The 22,206-nt window shown below is 36.2% G+C and overlaps 1 protein-coding gene across 6 annotated transcripts in view; it reads right to left on the bottom strand.

Annotated features, from left to right (window-relative positions):
• Nucleotides 1-7,571: 7,571 nt before the first annotated feature.
• Nucleotides 7,572-22,206, bottom strand: part of ATL2 (atlastin GTPase 2) — a 51,081-nt gene continuing 36,446 nt past the window's right edge. For 4 of the 6 annotated variants that reach the window (XM_004369548.2, XM_023735846.1, XM_023735848.1 and 1 more), the window contains 9 exons: nt 20,076-20,126; nt 19,740-19,796; nt 18,133-18,225; nt 15,490-15,628; nt 14,552-14,679; nt 13,379-13,435; nt 12,384-12,455; nt 10,865-11,296; nt 7,572-8,811 (listed from right to left, as the gene is read on the bottom strand). In XM_004369548.2, the coding sequence (XP_004369605.1) occupies nt 8,692-8,811; nt 10,865-11,296; nt 12,384-12,455; nt 13,379-13,435; nt 14,552-14,679; nt 15,490-15,628; nt 18,133-18,225; nt 19,740-19,796; nt 20,076-20,126 (1,149 nt within the window). In that variant the 3' untranslated portion in view covers nt 7,572-8,691. Of the gene's footprint in view, nt 9,300-10,864; nt 11,297-12,383; nt 12,456-13,378; nt 13,436-14,551; nt 14,680-15,489; nt 15,629-18,132; nt 18,226-19,739; nt 19,797-20,075; nt 20,127-22,206 lie in introns of all 6 variants that reach the window. The other 2 variants (XM_004369549.2, XM_023735861.1) reach the window with 2 other exon arrangements.

Below are 22,206 nucleotides of genomic sequence, written 5' to 3'. Positions count from 1 at the left end.
AAAAGATAGAGAAGGCAGAAATACTCCTTAATTCATTCTATGAAGTAAACATAGCCCTGATATCCAAATACACTACAAAAAAAGAAAAATTACAGGCCAATATCTCTTATGAATATAGATGCAAAAATCCTCAATGAAATACTAGTGAACAGAATCCCACAGCAAATTAAAAGAGGCATACACCATGATCAAGTAGGATTTATTTCAGGAATGTAGGGATGGTTCTACATTAGAATATCAATCACCGTAATATACCACATCAATAAAACAAAGGAAAAGAACCACATGAACATCTATATGGATGCAGAAAAAGCATTTGATAAAATCCAACACCCTTTCTTGATGAAAACCCTGAAGAAGATTGGGATAGATGGGAAATTCCTCATATGATTCAGAGCATACATGAAAAGTCAACAGCTGACATTATACTTAATGGAGAAAGACTGAGAGATCTCTCCTTGAAATCAGGAACAAGACAAGGGTGTCCGAACTCACCACTTCTATTCAGTACTGTATTAGAAGTCCTAGCCAGAGCAATAAGACAAGAAAAATAAATAAAAGGTATCCAGATTGGAAATGCAGGAAGCATCAAAAGAAGATAGAAGGAATACACAGAGTCACTGTGCCAAAAAGAATTGGTCGATGTTCAATCATTTCAGGAAGTAGCATATGATCAAAAACTGATGGTACTGAAGGAAGAAGTCTAAGGTGCACTGAAGACATTGTCAAAAAAACAAGGGCTCCAGGAATTGACAGGATATCAATTAAGATGTTTCAACAAACAGATGCAGCACTGGAAATGCTCACTCATCTATGTGAAGACATTTGGAAGGCAGCTATCTGGCCAACCAACTGGAAGAGATCCATATTAATGCCTATTCCAAAGAAAGGTGGTGCAACCAAATGTGGACATTATCAAACAACATCAACATCACACACAAGTAAACTTTTTTTGAAGATCATTCAAAAGCGGCTGTAGCAGTACATCAACAGGGAACTGTCAGAAATTCAAGCCGGATTCAGAACAGGACGTGGAACAAGGGCTATCACTGCTGATGTCAGACAGATCCGGGCTGACAGCAGAGAATACCAGAAAGATGTTTACCTGTGTTTTATTGACTATGCAAAGGCATTCGACTGTGTGGATCATGACAAATTATAGATAACATTGTGAAGAATGGGAATTCCAGAACACTTTAATTGTGCTCATGAGGAACCTGTACATAGATCAAGAGGCAGTCATTCAAACAGAACAAGGGAATACTGCGTGGTTTAAAGTCAGGAAAGGTGTGCATCAGGGTTGTATCCTTTCACTATACTTATTCAATCTGTCTGCTTAGTAAATAATCTGAGAAGCTGGACTATATGAAGAAGAATGCAGCATCAGGATTGAAGGAAGACTCATTAATAACCTGCAATATGCAGATGACACAACCTTGCATGCTGAAAGTGAAGAGGACTTGAAACACTGATGAAGATCAAAGACCACAGCCTTCATTATGGATTACACTTCAACATAAAGAAAACAAAAATCCTCACAAGTGGACCAATAAACATCATGATAAATGGGAAAAAGATTGAAGTTGTCAAGGATTTCATTTTACTTGGAACCACAATCAATGACCATGGAAGCAGCAGTCAAGAAATCAAACGACGCATTGCACTGGGAAAATTTGCTGCAGAAGACTTCTTTAAAGTGTTAAAAAGCAAAGATGTCACTTTAAGGACTAAGGCGTGCCTGACCCAAGCCATGGTGTTTTCAATTGCCTCGTATGCATGTGAAAGCTGGACAATGAATAAGGAAGACAGAAGAAGAATTTATGCCTTTGAATTATGGTGCCAGCAAAGAATATTGAACATATTATGGACTGCCAAAAGAACGAACAAATCTGTCTTGGAAGAAGTACAGCCAGAATGCTCCTTAGAAGCAAGGATGGCATGACTTTGTGGAGAAGGACATCATGCTTGGTAAAGCAGAGAGTCAGAGAAAAAGAGGAAGACCATCGACAAAATGGACTGACACAGTGGCTGCAACAATGGACTCAAGCATAGCAATGATCTTGAGGATGGTGCAGGAACGGGCAGTGTTTCGTTCTGTGGTACACAGGGTAACTGAGTCGGAACTGACTTGATAGCACCTAACAACAATAGATTGGAAAGGAAGTAAAACTATCTCTATTCGAGGATGATATGATCCTATATATAGAAAATTCCAAACAGTCCATAAGAAAACTTTCAGGGCTAGTAAAGGAATTTAGCCAAGTTGTAGAGTACAAGGTTAACAAAAGAAATCAATTGGGTTTCTATACACCGGCAATGAGAAATATGAAAGGGAAATTAGGGAAATAATTCCATTTACTATAGCATCTAAGAGAATAAAATACCTAGGAATAAATCTAACCAAGGACATGAAGGACTTATACAATGAAAACTATAAAACACTGCTCAAAGAGATTAAAGAAGACTTGAATAAATAGAAAGATGTTCCATGTTCATGGATTGAAAGATTTAACATTATTAAGATGTCAGTAATACCCAAAGCAACTACAGATTCAACACAACCCCAATCAAAATTCCAACGGCCTTCTTTACAGAAATAGAAAAAACAATCTTCAATTTTTATGCAATGGCAAGAGGCTGAGAATAGGTTTAAAGCGATGTTGAAAGATAAGAACAAAGTAGGAGGACTCACATTTCCTGATTTTAAAACATACTATTAAAAAAAACAACAAACCAAACCCATTGCCATCGAGTCAATTCCGACTAATAGCAACCCTATAGGACAGAGTAGAACTGCCCTATAGGGTTTCCAAGGAGCAGCTGGTGGATTCAAATTGCTGACCTTTTGGTTAGCAGTTGAGCTCGTAACCACTGTGCCACCAGTTAATCAAAACAGCCTAGTACTGGTATAACAATGGACACAAAGAACAATGGAATAGACTTGAAAGTCCAGAAATAAACCCACACATCTAAGCTCAACTGATATTTGACAAGGGTGCTAAGTCTATTCAATGGGGAAGGAAGAGTCTCTTCAATAAATGGTGTTAGGAAAACTGGATTTCCACATGCAGAAAAACGCAAAAGGATTCATGTCTCACACCATACACAAAAACAAATTCAATATGGATTAAGAACCTAAATGTGCAAACTAAAACCATAAAATTCTTAGAAGAACAAGTAGGGGCAACGCTGTCAGGTCTAGCTTTCAACAATGGATTATTTAATATAATAACAAAAGCAAAAACAGCAAAAGACAAAATAAATTTAAAAAATTTTGTTCATCAAAAGACTACAAAAAAAAAAAAAGACAAGCTACTGACTGGGAGAGTATCTTCTGAAACCATATATCCAATAAGAATCTAATAATCAAAATATATATAAAACTTTGAAAAAAACAAAATGGACAAATAACCCAATTATAAAATGGGCAAAGGAAATGAATAGACATTTCACCAATGACAACATTCAAATGGCCACCAAACACATGAAAAGATGCTCGGTGTCATTAGCCACCATTGACCCAAATCAAAACCACAATGAGATACCATTTCACTCCCACTAGGATGGCTAAGTTAAAAAAACTGAAAATAACATATGTTGGTGAGGATGTGGGAAAATTGGAGCCCTTATTCATTGCTAGTGGGAATGTAAAATGGTAGAGATGTTGTGGAAAAGTGTGGCAGTCCCTCAAAAAACTAAAAATAGTACTACCACTTGACCCAGCAATTCCACAACTAGGTATATACCCAAAAGACTTGAAAGCAGAGACTCAAAAAGAGACTTGTACACCAAGGGTGACTGCACCACTATTCACAGTAGCTGAAAGGTGGAAACAACCTAAATGCCCATCAACAGATGAACGGATAAAAATTTGGTACATATATATAATGGAATACTACTCAGCCAGTAGGAGAAATGAAGTCTTGATACATGCTACAGTATGCATGGAGCTTGAAGACATTATGTTGAGCGAAATAAGCCAATCACAAAAGGACAAGTATTTTATGACCTCACATATAAAAAGACAAGAAAAGGCAAACGTATAGAGATCAAAGTTTATTAGTGGTTACCAGGGGCCAGAGGAAGGGGGAAAAAGGGAGATTAACCATGACAGAAAAATTGCATTAAGGGTATTAGACAGCCGATTAATTGCTGTCACCAAGTTGTACACCTGTAAAAAGTTGAATTGGCAAAAGTTGTGTGATAAAGATTGTTTACAACGACAAAAAGAGTAGCTGACAAGGCTGTTTGTGCACAACCAAACACCTCATAGGATTTGGTTCCTTGCTTTGGAGGATTAGGGTCACTGTTTCATGGGACAGTCCAGTTAATTGGCCCAATAACGTGTTTTGTGTTTCTGTTCTACTTCATAGTTCGTTGTCTAGTGCCTCGGGTCTTAAAAGCTTATAAGTGGCCATCCAGGGCACAACAACTGAACTCTTATTTACCTGGAGCAACACAAGAAGAATCAAGAGTAGGAGGAGGATATGGAATGTATGGCTAATTGCCACCATGAACAACTGCCTCCTTTGCTATGATCCCAGAAGAACTGGATAGTGCCTGGCTACCATACTGAACATTTTGATCAGATTCCATATAAGAATCCTGATCAAAAGGTGGAAAATGCAGAACAGAATTTCAAATTCTTATGGACTCTAGACTTTATGGAGCCATGGACGGTGGATGAACCGCTGAAACTACTGCCCTGAGACAATCTTTAAAACTTGAATCAAAAATATCCCCTGAAGTCATCTTAAAATCAAACAATAGTTTAGCTTAACTAGTAAAAAAGACCTGCCTTGAGCATTATGCTCTTTTAAGATCTATAAGCAATCAAATTGACAACAGCAGCTTGAAAGATTAGATAGGAACCTTAGGAGGAAGTGAGTTTACATTAATAAGGAACAACTCAGAAAAGGAGGGTGGGAATGGTTGCACAACTCAAAGAATGTAATCAATGTCACTAAATTGTACACCTAGAAACTGTTTAATTGGTGTGTTCTGCTGTGTATGTTCTCAACCACAACAAAATAAATTTTAGGGGAGGAAAAAAAAAACCCATCCACCCTCAAGACAACTATCGAACCATGTGGACATCAAAGAATTAATGCCCTTGAAAAATGTCCGTATCATTTTTAAAAAGCTGCATTCAAGATAGTCCCATTTTTGTGTAAAATACAAACCATGAGTATTTTTATGTATACATAGCATTTCAATAGTACACTCATCAAACTACCTCCGGGGTGCACAATCAAAAGCATAGGAAAATTTTTACCTCTTGCTTCACAACTTTTTTTTAACGTGTGATTTCTGTGTGATAGTATGTGATTTTCACCTTGTTTCAGTATTAACAAAATCTTTTCTCCACCTTTTAGCGTCTCAGAAGGCAGCCGAAACAAGAGCTTGCACCCAAGTTAGGGACATTATTCATCCTGTATCTGAAACGTCATACTGATTCAAACCTCTGAAGCATGTAGCGGGGCCCTAGGTTTTTAAGTCTGAGATAGCTGAGACTGAGTTTTCCACCTATCTTACAGGACCTGTTTTGAGGATAAAAAGCACCAATATATGTGGAAGTGCTTTATTGAACTAAACAAAGGCCGTGGCCCCCTCTCCTAAGCCTTTTTACATGTCAACAGCTATCCTTGGCTCTGAAGAACCCACAAAGTCACAAACCTAAAAGAATGCAGGAGTTGTATTGCACTGATGTAGGTACGTCAGGGTAATGCAATCCCTCAGCCTCAACACGAGGAAACTGCAAATTCTAGAGAGCAGAAATTCCTGGGATCCAATGTAAGACTTGAGAAGGCGGCATTTCTTTGTCCTGGTTGGGAAAGCCCCAGTTTAGCTTTGTTTGCCCAGCAGCCAACAACTGAATGATTTCCCAGTTATGCTCTGTGACAAGAGGTTCCAGAGAGAACCCCAGTAAGGCTGTCGTTTGATTGGTAAGACCTGGCCAAATGAGAACACGGCTGCTAGAAGCACAGCTGCCAGCTCTCCAGACGGATTTTTGTCATCACGCCACAACTATGATACAAATAGAAAAACACTTACATGCAGAGACCAATTTTGGTCAAGGTAGAGTGTGGGAACTCAGGCCATGTCAGAAACTACTAAAGCCAAAAAGGTATGTGCAACAGATCCAAGCAACCCACACTAGCAGATAAGCGGCTAATCAAAAAAGCCTTTTCCCTAATTAAAAAGTTAAGCAACAGTATACTTAAACTTTCTGAAAGGCCATTCTGAATATTTATATAGTAAACCACTATCAGACACATTACAGTGTCTTCTGAAATTTTATGGTAATTTGAATAGGTTTTCACCAGGTTAAGATCAAAACTTTTTTTTTAATTCCATAATAAAGTAACTAAGACCAACAGCATTCATGCCTAAAGCCAAGGGTGAATTCCCAGCCTGTCTGGCTCAATTCTGAAAGCAGAGTAACTAAAGGAAGCCCAGGTCAGAGCTCTCTGAAAGTGTCTAAGCCTCAGATGTGAAATGCTGCTATTTCATTCTATAGACTATTTCAGCAAAGCAAGGATGACTAACTATCCTCAGGAGAAATATACACATCATACTCAATAGCAGGGTCACAATTAATTGTCCCTTCAACAAAAGTAAATTATTTGCCTTGGACTTTGTATCTTAATTAGGAGGAGAAATCATCTGTTACTGAGAAAATCTTCATGTCTTTTTAAAAATCTAACTTGTAATACAGATTATTAAAAAAAAATTATACCACAGGAAAATATACTAACACCAAAGTTATCTGAGTTAACAGTTTTGAGGTGGTCTTTAATCCTTTTCATTTCTTCTTGCTTAACAAACTTCAGGGTCTTCCAGCTGAAACCCAAAATCCTTTCTTGATATCCTTTATAGAATTGTATCTTCTTTGGGGCAAACATTCTTTCCAACAATAAATACTAAGAAATCCAGTGGTCTAGATTCCACAACTCTTTTGTTTTCAAATAAAAAGTATGCTACATAAGCCTTTAATTTCAGAAGAATTGTTATAATACAACAAACTTTTTATTTTTTCATTCATAAACGGTCCACAGCATTCGTAAAACAAGGTGGTAGAAGAAATAGAGACTCTTTTCAGATGAATTCTTTAAGAACAGATTGAGTTGGAAGCAATTTAATACAGATGGAAACAATACAATCCATATAAAAACAGAATTTGAAGGGAAAAGGATATACCAAAGTAAATTTAGAGCTTTCATGCATATACCCCAACATGTGAATTTTCACTTAAAAACCAAACTAGGTGCTTTAATAGGTGTTCATAAAGAAGGCCACAAAAGTACTGCAAAAAAGGCTGGCCTTACATATACCACATTTAAAAAAAAGAAAAAGAAAAAAAATGAATCAATCCCCCAGCTACACCTAGGCTAATCACATTTTCCCTAGCAGAGAGTGATGGCAAATTAACTTCATAAGCTTAGCTTCGAGGTCCAACACCTTCGAGCTCTCACCTGGGTGTTTCCTGCTCATGCTCTTCTCAGTATAAACAAACACGGTTTATGAAGTGGAATACATATTTGAAGGATTCCTTAAAAAATAATCACAAGTTTCATTTTATATATACAACAAATTTTTAATTATGTGCTGAAAATAAATTACAGGAAATAACTTTTAAATGCAACAGAGGACAAAATTTCACAACAAACATTCCCAGTGAATTCCCTTGGGGGAGGGGGGGTGAGATTGCAGTGCTCAGGGAACATAAATATCACAAATTTATCAAAACTTTAAATTGTCTATGCATTCACACACTGACATGAGCCACAAACATTCCTTCACAGGGACTGTACTTATTAGCCTACCACAGAACCAGATTTTGTCATAAACTACAAAACTTTTAATACAAAATCGTATTTATATATTTATAATTCATATACATGCCCTATCTGTGATTTTAGAAAATAAAAGCTACACACTGTACAGACACTCTTAACTCACAGCTGTAGGCAACATTTTTGGATGGAATTTCTCCCCCAATAAAATTAATGGCATATTTTATGTACATGAAGGCTAAACTGCAAAAAAGACAGTTCAGTTTCCCAGATATGCATCTCCTTTTAGGGCAGGTTTATAAATTTAAAAAGGCAAGACAAATGTACACCTCAGAATCACTTTCTTAGCTACAAGAGTTGTCATGTAATTTCTGTGAAGTTTCTGATACATGCATTTACATAATACTGGTACTGAAGACAGTAAAGCAATATATACTTTTAATGTAGTGGCTCAATAAGCGCTTCATTGTCATTCCAATCCGATTCTTGATACAGTGATTCATAACTTCTCTAAAAATTAAAATTTCAATGGGATATGGTGTTAAAGAGACGCTAAATAGATTTCTTAAAATATTTCCCTGAAATATCCTTTTACATAAGACAAATTTCACTAACATTAGATTAAGTAAAAAAAAAAAAAAAAAAAAATACTAAACATGGCACAAATGTGCATGATAAACTAATGCTCCTCAGCCAATCTCATGTCTTAGGAGCCAATGAAAAGAATGCTTACAACCAACAAACAATTTTCACACTCTGTGGCAGCCATCTGTGAAACCAGTTATACTACACTACTTCTACAGTTGATTGTAAACTTTGGTTTATTTTTATTTGAGTTCTCATTGTACAGCAAGCATGAAAAAAAGGAGAGTGGAGTCCATGAGGAGATGAACTGTCAGTCTGTCTTTAATCTGGCATGATGAGACACCTGGTCAGTCAGGCCTGCTTTGATAGAGTTTGTTACAGACTGCCTTACGTTTTCCTCCATCAAATTATCACCCAGGGGCTTCAATACCTGTGGCATGAGAAATGTGCAAAACAAACAAAAACATGAGGTAAAAAAGGAGTTACATATAAAAATAGATATAAAAATTCAATTCAAAGCAATGAAGAAAATAACCAGAAAGGTGGAAAATAAAAGGATGCTTCTCCCAAAAAAGTTATGGTGGTACAAATAATGCAATTAGACATTTTATAATGCAACAAAAATTACTTTCCTCCTATTCAAACCATTTACAACTCCTATGAGATGGATGTGCAATTCCATACCCTATATGCAGCATCAAATCTGGTATGTATACAGCATTTATGCAGACCGGCCCAGACGGTCCTGCTTATTGTCCTACATGTATAAGTGTGAACACTTCAGATAGAGAAAAAAGTTAAAAATACTGTCTAATTTTTCTTCTTGTTATTGTTGGATGACAGTCTCTGTCGCTGTGCTGATGAAAGAGCACGATGAATCATTCGACGTCTAGTAACTTCAAACAGTTTGGAAAACACCTAGAACATGGAGTGACTCGTTAGGAGAATGACTTAGAGTACCTTGAAGTTAAAGAGTTTAAGACTACAAGCATTTGAGACTTTGTAGGTTTTCTCACCTTCCTGGGACTCCTCTGAGGCAACAGAAAAGAGAAATGCAGAGAAATTTAGACAAGGTTTGTTGACACAGCACAGACTTCTGACTAGTGACCACCTTACCTCAACTATACTGAAAATCAGTTTACACACTTTAGATCTTCCATTTAATTGGTTTTTGTAATAATGGCACCTCTAAAATCCTAGAATAAATGCTGTACAGGAGATGAGTATTTTTCAAAAGAACACACTGTAAAATTATTGATGTTGTAGAAAATAGTCCAAAATTTTAAAGTAGATTAATATTAAAAAAGAAAAAAATGAGATTGTGATAGTTTTTAATCCATCTTCTACTAGAAGATACCACAGGAACATGAAGTAATAGTTTTTTCAAGAGATTAAAGTTTAAATTAAGCAAATATCCAACATAAGTCCACACAAGTGAACTTCCAAATCAGATGTGAAAAGAGAGCATTTCTCTAAGACAGTAATACAAAATCCAAATTAACATAGTGGGTCACCTTATAAAATAATGATATTATTACAACGAAAGTCAACATCTAATCAACTTTCTTCAAAAGATGGTTTACTTCTCCAGTCTGAATTTAAAGCGAAACAAATACGGACTTCATATCCTAGATCTTGGAATAAGCCCAGTATTTCATTGGCGCAGAAATGGCATCTGAAAATGCTATTATACTGTCCATCAGTAATAACTGCAGCTTTTATTCTGGTCCTTGATGTGAAGCCCAAGATATTTCACAATGATCATCTTAATGACAATATCCCGTGGAATTTTCTGCACACGGGCAATTCCAGGACACAGTTGGCAGATACAGACATGGCTTTCCTTAGTAGACACTTGCTGGGGAAGAATTCACAGCCTGACTTTGACTTCTGGTTTGAGGTAAAAGATTATTATTGAAGTTGATTCTTTGCTTGTTGAGCTTTGCTTGTTCATTAGCATTTCCAAAGTACAGAAGGCAAACTTTTTTAGTTTAAGAAATCTCTATAAGATTCTTCCTTCAGTACATAAACACTGTCTTCATGGAAGACAATGAAGACCTGTCTACCATCAATATTTTTCCTGGAATATAGGAGTGCACTGCTTCTTACCAGTATTAGTAAGACACTTCTTTTGCTCTCCTAAAGTGATGAATTTCCAAAGCTTCTTTTCCTTACCTTCACAAATCTTTCACTGAGCTTTAGACACTCTGGCCCTGCCCACTGTCAGGTATGATCAGGCCTACAAGTAGGAATCTATCCAGAGGATATTAAAGATTTAGGCTAACAAAAATACATTATGACTTTAAAGAAAAAAATTCAAATCATACTTTACATTCAGATTATACAACCAAACAAAACAGAAAACATCCTTTTGATATTCCTTATATAAAGGAAACGGTAGGTGTGCAGATACTGAAGGGGAAAAAAAAAAGTCACAGGGATAATGAGATTAGTCACCGAAAAACTAAAAGATAGATACCAACCTGTTCCCATAGTGTTTCAGCAACCTGATCAATCATTGTTCCAATTTCTCTGAACTCCCCAGAGTATTTAACATATGCCCAAGTACAAAGAGATATCAGTGCTAACCCCATGACAAGGTTACACAAGACGGCTATAGAGTTCAGGCCAATGAAGCCAGTCAGTCCTGAGATTATATACATAGCAAACATGACGGCAAACAGCGTGGCAGGAGTACGAGCAGCATAGAAGATATTTTTGCCATCATTGTGCTTTATCAAATTTGCATAGGTTTCTTCAATTTCAGACTCAAGCTGGTCCTGATAACGACGAGAGAACTCATCTCCACCCATTTTTTTGACTGAACGAAACTGCTTAATCGCCACCTCCTTGAGATCCAAGTGTTTTCGCTCCAGATCTGAAGGTGCAATGTAAGGCTTGTCCCCGCCACATACCTGTACAGACAGAATTACAGTAGGACAAATGACATGTTAGAAATACTTAACCCTTGAAACTAGTCCCATTTGTAGTTTTTAGCTTCATAAAGCTAATTAAACTTGTTTATAACATCTCACTTGTAATAATAAACTGTTTATTTCTTACATGCTTCACTGAATAAGGTAAAATAATTTTTCAAATATGACTAACACCAGTAAAAATGAAGACAAAAAATTTACCCTGTACTTTGTACCTGACTTCACCTGATCCACCCAAACAACATAATAGTACAAGAAGACTGCTGAGAAGACAGTGGCTAAAATATAACACACTAAAAAAGTATTTTAACGTTTGAGTTAGCAAGCATAGCACGGAAACTGTTATTGGCCTTAAGATAATACGACTTACATCAGAGACTACTAATAGCAGCACTCGGAATCATATGTCAGAAGTATTTCAGTAGCTTATATAACTTGCCACTTGTACTCTGCACTCTAACCATGTGAACTATATTGAAATAGTTTATTTCCAGTAAAGATGATAAAGCAGAATTAGGGTATGCTATCATGTGACAATAAGAAGCCCTAGTGGCACAGTGATTAAAGCACTGGGCTGCTAAACGAAAAGGTCAGCAGTTCAAACCCACCAGCTGTTCTGCGGGAGAAAGATGTAGCAGGTCTGCTTCAGTAAGGATTACAGCCTTGGAAGCTCTACGGGGCAGTTCTACTCTATCCTATAGGGTTGCTGTGAGTTGGAATCGACTCGATGGCAATGGGTTATAATGTGACAATACATTAAAGAAAAAAAACACTGCTGTCGAGTCAACTTTGACTCACAGTGACCCTGCAGGACACAGCAGAACTGCCCCATAGAGTTCCCAAGGCTGTAATCTTTATAAAAGCAGACTGCCACTGCCACATCTTTCTTCCACGGAGCAGCTGGGGGGTTCGAACTACAAACCTTTCAGCTGGCAGCTGAGCACTTAACCACTATGCCACCAGGACTCTCTATGACAATACAAAAGGAGCACAAATTAGTTTAATTACTTAAATATAAAAACATGCTAACCTACTCTAATATCAAATTTAAATTTTAGTTACAAACCTGTTCCATACTTTTGCTATAGGTATCTCTTGCTCCTGCTACTGCAGCAAGATTATTAGCTTCAGCTGTTGCCTAAAAAATAAAATGTACCAATCATTACACAAAAATATCCAATGAGTCTATAAATTATGATTAACATAATACATTATGGACAAGTAACAAGCATGAAAATAAACCAAGGAAAATATTATCAACTCCCAGTTTTCCTTTCCTATGTAAGAAAACACCAACATAAAGGCTATAATAATTACTTCTAATAAGATTGCCTCTCTAATGTTAGGTCCATGTTAAAATGGATTTGTTGAAAATAATTTACTCAGGAAATAGGAAAAGAATTAATGCATTTACTTTCCAGATGCGAAGAATTGAGAATTATCATATGGTTCTCTCTCTCACAATATCACACAATAGACATTTTCAAAACCACAAAAAGGCTTAGCTATGTGAGTTTTATTAGGAAAAAACTGGCTTAATCCACTATAAAACTGGGAAATTACTCAAAGTGGAAAATCTTAAAAGGTATGAGCTGAGTTAAAATAACACTGTCCCAAAAGAACACCATTTTTTAAAAAAGCAAAATCAAAAACAAAACAAAAAACTGTCTTTACTAGAAGCAGTTGTAAATCATTAACACCAAGAGAAAATAAGCCTTATTCCAAACACCATTCCTTGTCAAAGACTCAGAGAGTGAAAGCAGCTTAGTCAGAGATGCTCACATGAAGCCACATTATTCAACAGGCATTTCTCTATCCTTTGAGCACCTGAAGAGAAGGCACCAAGCCTACACAGGCAAGGTCTCCAAAAATATCATATACAAATTCTAGAACCCATGACAAGTATTGCCTTAAATATCAAACATGTATTTGCATGTAAAGCAGCACTGGAAAAAAATTCAAAGGTCCTCCCACCTCCCATCCAACGATTTATCTCTACAGCCAGTACAGAAAATAAGTGTATGTATAAACAAGTATATGTATGCAACACACACACACTACCTGAAGCATGGATTTTGGATGTGGAAGTTCCTCTCCTTGATAAATTTTAATGTAAGCCTAAAAAAGACAAGTTTTATTATGTAGGCAGGTTACATAATTTGGCTCTGCATCTCCAAAGAAAATCATTAATATAGGAGTAATCCACACCATTAAAAGGAAATTCCAGGCATTAAAATTTGTACACTATTTTCATATTCCAATTAAATTAACCATATTCTTAATATTATTAAATACATAAGTTGTTAAATAATATCCAAGAGAAATGCTTCTAGATATAGTTCCAACTTGAATAAAAGTTATATCTGAAAAGTTATATATAAAATGCCATCCACTTTATGAAAAGAAAGCCACAATTTCCCCCTACTGCAATGTCTCAAATAAATTACCTTAGAAAATATTTTTAATTCAGTATTTTACTCCAGCTTCAATTATTATGTTTCAGCTCAAGGAAAAAAAACAAAAAAAAGACCTAATTTGTGATTTAAGAATAAGAAGAAGATGGGGGTTTATAAGGAAGCCCTTACAGGAAACTTCCATGTCAACTTTCAACTGGCTCAAAATTAATTCACAGTTTAACAAAGACTGGCCGAGAGTGGTCATCGAGTGTCCAATAAATGAGCAAAACTACACTCTTTAGTTAACTTTATTTCCCTTCCATCAATCTCTACTATGAATAAATACAACCCTCTACAACAGTCATGCTCTGCTAAGCAAGAGTAGTTCAAAGCTATAAAGACTACAGAAGAGCAGAGGTAAAAAGAAAAAAAACAAAAACTACGAATCATTTACTTAACTCATTAACAAATATTGAATTATGTTCCCAACTCCCCTTATCACAAATGCTAGAGTGATTTTATAATATGATAAATGGTTGTCCTCTTCATACCAAAGCTGAAGTAGAAAAATTATGCAAACAAAATCACTGTCTAGAAGATGCAAATAGTCTGCTACAATCTTTTATTTTTATTTATTTTTTGTTTTATTTTTATGCTACAATCTTTTAAATATCTTTAAATATTGGTACACCTAAAACACAGGTGTAAAGGTTAGAAAAATAATTTATAAATTATTTTTTGCTTTTAAATAAAGAAATTTCTTGTACGTACAGATGAAATAGTCGTTAAGTGAGTTACACTTCCAACTTAAGACAAAGCCATTTAAGAGTCTGCCTACCTTAAAGTATTCTACAAGATCTCTACAAGTGACTTTAGATCCACTTATCTCTTTTTCTACCAAATTTTCAGGGGCAAGCAGTAATGGAACCAGATTTCGAAGTTCTCGTTTAAAGTCTTCATCAATATCTAGTGGAGATAAAATTAGCCAATATATTAGTAAAAAAAAAAAAAAGTAAAAAAATCCCCACTGGTAAGAGTTCATAAAACTCTATTTCATGAAATAATAGTGCACAGCATCTATTATGGTACTTAAGTATGTTCATTAAAAAAACAAAAACGTATCCATATATGCCATATCTCCCAGGAAAAAACTCTAGTCCATCTCCCTAATAGCCCAGTAATTCTGCCAGCTCAAAAAATATGTAAAACCAACTGTGGACTACCAAAACAATTCTACATTAAGTACTAACTAAAATATTCTTTTCAAAACAGGCAAACAATTTATGAGGTTAAATTTTAATGCTAGATTTTGTTTTCCATCCATACTGTAAAAGTTTCATCAATCCTCAAGCCTTTTGCCATCATGTTCAAAATAATCCTAAAACACTCACACACAAAAATGATACTATGCACCCTGAAACAGAAAGACTTAAATCTGATCGTATCAACATATTAAGTTGCTAACGTTTTTTAGTAGACAGCAATCAGACGAAATATTGCGAAGAACTGTTCTCAGCCTTCAAAATAACTTTCAGGATACCAGTGCTGAGCAACAGACTACGTTATAAAATAGGTTAACCAATAAGCTAGGCAGCTGCAAACAAACCAACAGAAAGCTAGAAAGACAACAGAGAGCACTACAATCACCTCATTAACAGTGCCTTAAAATGTCCTCCAGCATAAGACAGAAAATTTAAATAATCGAATATTTTTAAAATAAAAACTTTCAGCCACTAAAATATAAGTTCTGACTTTAGCAAGAATGGGAATTCCCACCTTTTAGTCTCCCATCAAAACTAGGGTTAGTTGCAACTTTAAGACCAGGATGTGGTAAAAGGAAGCAACCAAGATTTGAGAAACAATTGTGAATGTGCTTCCTTACGTTCTGTAGCTCTTCATGTTGATTTTGTTTTACCTGAGGGCAGAAGAGAAGAGTGTAAAGACACAAACAGAAGGAAAAAAAAAAAGTAAAAGCAAGTGCGCTAGCTATCTCTCTCTCTCACACTCACACACACACACACACACACACACACTTAACTCAGATGCTACTCCAGATGAGTGTTTTCTTACAATATAAAATATTACTAAAGGTCCATTTCTGGTCTTAAACAAGATGTTTTTGTTAAGTAAGCTACTTGGGATACCAAAATACACAAATAATAATTAATCATAATAATATCTAACATTTGAAAAACAAATTGCAGCGATGGCTTACAAACCAGTAAATAGATTAAGAATCTGCACTGAAAGAGAAAACAAAACAAAGTACTACTTTGCCTACAAACAAAAAGGTTAGCTCTTGAGCCAAAATAAAAGCTAAGTTGAAATGCTCCAGTGTGGTCCAAAGAACGTTAGAAACTTGTTAGGATTTAAGGCGCTCTTGCCACACAATTATGATTTAAGCTTTTTAGCAGAGAGTTTTGGGAAGAAAGACGGCTATGTATTTTCTGGAAAAAAATTCTAAAGTGAGAAATATTTTGAATAATCACTCACTTATCCCTAAATAATTCACATACTCTCCCAAAGGCTCTTCTCAAAAGCCATTCTAAAAAGATACACTGAAATGCTCAAAGCCAGCACCATTTATACAGAAAAAAATCTGGAAACTACCCAAATTTCCGTCAACTAACAGTAGAATGGAAAAAATATACAGCAATGAGAATAGATGAACTAAACTACATGCAATAGGGATTAATCTCAGAAACATAACATTGGGCAACCAAAGCTAGACACAGGGTGCATACTCTTTGTGATTCCATTCATATGAAGTACAAAAACAAAGTCTATTAGAAACTAGGATAGTGGCAGGGCTAAAAAGGGTGGTTAGTGTATGAAGGTGGGTGCCTCCGTGTGCTGGTTATAAGGGTATGTTCTGTTTGTGCAAATTCATCAAGCTGTACACTTATGATCTGAGCAGTTTTATGTATACATGTATCGCTTCAATAAGAAGTTAAAAAACCTTCCTGTCTTTAAAGTACCTAATTCTGAGTGCCAAGTTTGGCCAGTATGCCTGATGTGATTTGTATTCATTTCTTTAGAACCCACAACAGAAAACCCTGATGACTGAAATCACCTCCAATAATAGGGTCTAGAAATGCCTTTCAGATAATCCAAAAAAAGAAAGAATTGGTTTTAGTCTCATTTTAGGATAACAAAATTGCACTCTAAGTCTTTTAATATTGATAATTTATATGTGTCATCCCATAGGCAAAGCATTTTATTAATCAAGAGAGAACTCTCTTACTTATGAATAAAGGGAACACTATTGCCATGGATTGAACTGTGTCCCCCAAAAATATATGTGTCCACTTGGTTAGGCCATGATTCCCAATACTGTGTGGTTGTCCTCCATTTTGTGACTGTAATTTTATGTAAAAGAGGATTAGCGTGGGATTGTAACACCCTTACTAAGGACACATCCCTGATCCAATGTAAAGGGAGTTTCCCTGGAGTGTAGCCTGCACCACCTTTTATCTTACAAGAGATCAAAGGAAAGGGAAGCAAGCAGAGAAAGGGGGGACCTCACACCACCAAGAAAGCAATATCGGGAGCAGAGCGCGTCCTTTGGACCCTGGTTCCTGTGGAGAAGCTCCTAGTCCAGGGGAAGATTGATGACAAGTACCTTCCTCTAGAGCTGACAGAGAAAGCCTTCCCCTGGAGCTGACGCCCTGAATTTGGACTTCTAGCCTACTAGACTGTGAGAGAATAAACTTGTTATCCACTTGTGGTACTTCTGTTATAGCAGCACTAGATGACTAAGACAATTACTTATCTTTGTGTATGTGAGTAGCTAAGTATCTGGCCTGCAGGTTTCCTGAGTATTCCCAGCGGAAGGCATCTTCAGGAATGAAAGAGCATGTCGGTGAGGTTATTTTTCAGGAATGCCTTGGTGTGGCATATTGTGTGGGCCAGGAATTTAGATATTTAGGTTCTAGTGCTCTTATCAATAATTAAAGATCCCTTTTCTAGCTCTCTAGGCTGTCATTCCATGAGAGACAGCACTCCTTTGAGAGGTCTCACATCAGAGAGTCTCACATTACCTGTGCACATTATCGAGCCTGTCCCAAATGTTCAACTCAGTTGGGCCAGAAGGCGACATGTAAACAATCTAGGTAGGTCAAAGGGCTAATTTCCTTCAAATGTTTATCCTTTGAATATTTATTCATACTGATTTACTGAGGGGCAGTCAGCTCTGGAGAGAAATATTTGTCCCTTAATTCTGATTCGAGGACTCTGTTCACTTTGGCAGGAGGAGAAACAATTTACTTTTCACCAATTATGTACAGAGTCACCTGTGGTAACTTGGGAGAATTTATTCCAATGAAATTCAGAGATTAGTAGCCTAAGCAGCAGTTCAGGCACCAACCCCTTCACCTGGCTTAGGGCCTCTGATCTCCTCTCTAGGAAGCGTGGACTTACCTGCAATCTCTTTTCAAGGAACTGTTTTCCACCTTCCAAACCATATGAATGTTCATAAGGATAACTCCAATCTCGGATCAAAAACATCAATGTCTATTCACACAAAAAAAGTATAAATCATTTCTTACATACATGAAAAATTGCTACTTTAACAACTGAAGCCTCCCTTACTGCCTAAACAAATCATTATCAGAAGTTGTAGTAGACCAAATGGTTAGTACTGCTGGTAGTCATCCACATCAAGAGTCTACCTAAATCAACAACATTCCCGACCCTCATACCAAGTAATCACCTCCATTCAAGAACTTCACTAAGTCTAAGGAAAGAGTCACCACAGGAAATAATACAGGGTAGTTTTAAATGAATAAAAGGCATATTGGGGCACGTACATTATAATTTTAATAGTCAAGATGGTATTAAAGAAGACAACTAATTCTAGATGGCTAACTCTAGATTACAGATTTTTAATCGATGAGATCATCTTCATAGGATTTTTTATTCATACAGGCTCAGGTTTCTCAACCTCGGCACTATTCATATTTTGGGCCAGATAATTTTTAGTTGTGAGTGGCTGTCCTGTGTATTGTAGGATGTTTAACAGTATTCCTGATCTTTATGCACTAGATGCCAGTAGCAAGCCCCCTCTCCCAGCTGTGACAATGAAAAACATCTCCGGACATAGCCAAATGTCCCCTGGGCGGCAAAATCACCCCCAATTGAGAAATACTAATATAGTCTGAACAGTATATTTCATTCATACACACAGAATGAAGCCCTAACTAGCACAAGTATTTCATAAAAGTGAACGCTTGAGCCAGATCAGCCAGACAAGAGTGGGGCAAAATCAATGTAAACCCATTAACACTAATAATCACCAGCAATGCTGTAATACAGGAAGGACTTCACACACTGATACGCAAAAAGGGTAGTCACTCACCCCTACTGTCACTGCAAGTGATCAAATAATACTAATGTTAACTTTTAACTTGCACCTACTTCAAAAATAAACTATGTGAAATTAAGTATTGATATTTTTAATCTCTATAATGATAGGACTCCACACAAGCAAGCTGAACATCTCAAATACCTTGGTAATTTCTGATTTCATATTCTGGCATTTAAAAGGAGTAAAAAGCACAAGGGGATAGTGGGAGACACGGGAGAAGATACGATCGATTCAGAGACTTTTCTATATGAAACCAAAATAAGAAATAACAGGACTAACCTCAAGTTATACCACAAAAAAGAAACTCATAATATTTTGTAGCAGTTTAGCATGTGTAAAAGAAACTTGACATGACTGTCTTAAATTCCCCACTGTCTTCAGTCCCAGAATTACATAACATCTAATAAAGAAAAACAATACCCTCTTAATCCAAGTAAAACTATTAAGAATCAATCTAGATTCATTTGTTTCATTTCCTATATTGTTAGCCTACTACTGTTAAGTTGGTGATGACATTACCATAGATTAGTTTCAACTCCACTAAATTTGTCACTACAAATGGCTTTGTTGTAATATCCTAGTGTCTCCACAGTTATAAACGGAGATGGCCTGACAACTTTTCATAGGTAGGCTAAAAAGAAAAGATAAAGTACTTATTTACCTGAAATGGTTTCTGATAGATTTCTTCCATTGCAAGCCTGCCGTACTCTGTAAATAACTATTAAAACAAGTTATTTAAAACAGTGTCCCAAAGAGACTGAAAAAAGACATTTGTAAAACTGTTCTATATACCATCAGATATCAGAGCCTTAATTTAAAATCATTTGAAAGCCAAGCATTTGATTTTCTAACACTGGGTATATACTGAAATTTATTTTATTTAAGAAGTCATAAATCAGTTTAAAACCACGTAACATTCAATCCTAGATGTAAATTCACAATAAAGTGGGAATTAAATTTTCAATATTTTGGCATATATTATTTGAGACATACGTACTTGCAAGTGTTGAAGATCATCTTCTTGAATATTCTGAGACAAATTATATACCTGTTAAAACAAAATTTATTTTGCTTTTATTAGTGTTTTATTTTAAATACCCAGTTTGTGTATATTTTACTTGTGGAAATGAGGGCTATTTTATACCTCAGCACAAATGAATTACTTAGCCAGCATTTAACCAGTGGCACATGAAAAGGATTTTCTCTTTTTACCTTAACAACATTGGGGATAAAACATTAAGGGAGGAGAGGGGGTGATAAACTATGTAAAAATCATGAGTAAATCATGTGTACGGTGTATGATCTAGTAAGTCTCTTTTCAAAGTTTCTTTAACATTATGACATAATCTTTCCCCAAAATAGTCAAGATTGTTTCTACAACCTTTCTAAGCCAGTGAATGTGAAGGGCGATAGGTCTACAAAGATAAATTCAAAGATAAAAGATAAATTCCTCCCTGATACAATCTGAGCATAATAGTTATTATTCAGTGAGTGCCTCGACTACCATCAACTCTAATGTCATTCTCTTTTTACTTCAGTAAAACTCATTAGCTTAAAAAACTAACGAGAACATTTTAAGTCTGCCTGTGATAGCTGAAAGAATAACAGTAGGTGGCACTCTTGCCATATTTTAGGAGGCTTTCCAAGGCACACAGACTAGAGCTGCCAATTGAGTCTAAGTATCTTCAAGGAAGGGAAATTAGGGAAAGATTCACTAGGTCCAGTACTTCTGAGTCAATGTCTTTAGAAGATGACGTAGGGCTGCCAGAGGAGAAAAGTCTGGACAACTACATATGTTACCTCTGCTAAGAAATAATTTAATACCTAAGTAAATAGGGTTACTCCAAAGACAGAACAATTCGTTCTAATGGCAAACAAGTGATAACCTAGCTGAACTACTGGGAGATCAAGAAAAGAGAAGTCCAGATCATTTCATTGTTAGGGCCAGGTTACAAACAGCAAAGAGAGAAGGAAATGTGTTCATTTTAGATCATTAATACTTAGCATGCTGCCTTATACTTAACAGATGCTTAATAAATATTTGTTGAAAGAATAAACGGCAAGAGGAACAATTTGTCATTGATTTTTCAGCCAGTAAGGAGAGAAACCTAGCCTCAAAGGTCAGGAAGAAAGCACTAATAACTTTTATCTTCTTGGTCAATTATAGTTTAAAAAGCGGGTTTCTTATGTATTATCTCATTTAAATCTCATTTCTGACTGCCCACAGCAACCACATGTGAGATAGGCAAGACAGGTAACACCCTCATTTTACAGATAAGCAAGTGGCTGAGTTACTTTAAGTGGTTGTCCAAAACCAGGCCTCCTTCTACTATCAAAAAGTAGAATAAATAAACAAGAGTACGCCAAGGGATGAGTTTTAGGACTCTCTTATAATTTAAGGCAAGTCCAACAATCCAACAGCCAGCTAACCTGAAGGGCCATGATGTGATAACAAACAGTAATGTGGCTTCTGCTAGTTCTCACGGGAATAGCAGCTGTGCCCTTTTACAAGATCAGAGAAACAAAGGCAGAACCAAAAAGAAAAAAAAAAAGGGCTTTGAGGGTCTCCAATGGCATCACTTAGTGGGTGGTGACTAGAGTTATGGGGTTAAAGAAAGAAAAAGTAAACAGTTACCTTCCCAACCCTGTAATAAACAGAAGCCAAGCTGAAAAAGATTCGTTAGCTCAAATTAATAGTTCAACCTTCTTTCGATACAGACAGCTAGATACTTCAAATTGGGGAAGCGGGGAAATGGGCATTTACAGATTGGTCATATGTTCCGGATATTAAAAAAAAAAAAATCACAAAACTCCAAGACACTGTGATAGTATCACCCACAATCTGCAGTCAACAGAGAAAATTTCTCATCTTGGGAAGATAACATAGACTTTTTTTTTTTTCCAGTATTTGCAATTATACTTCTTGATACACTGTGATGGGTGATCCTGTGTGTCAACTTGACTAGGCAAGGTGCCCAGTTGTTTGGGCAAACACTAGTCCAGATGTTGCTACAGAGGTATTTATATGTGATTAACATTCAAATCAGCTGACTTTAAGTAAAGCAGATTAACCTCCACAATCTGGGTGGACCTCAAGCAATCTAGTTGAAGGCCTTAAGAACAAAAAC

Source organism: Trichechus manatus, unplaced genomic scaffold (genome assembly GCF_000243295.1).
Source record: "Trichechus manatus latirostris isolate Lorelei unplaced genomic scaffold, TriManLat1.0 scaffold00005, whole genome shotgun sequence".
NCBI classification, from domain to species: Eukaryota; Metazoa; Chordata; class Mammalia; order Sirenia; family Trichechidae; genus Trichechus; species Trichechus manatus.
The sequence above is the reverse complement of the archived record's forward strand: the minus strand, read 5'-3'. Positions and strand labels throughout refer to the sequence as shown.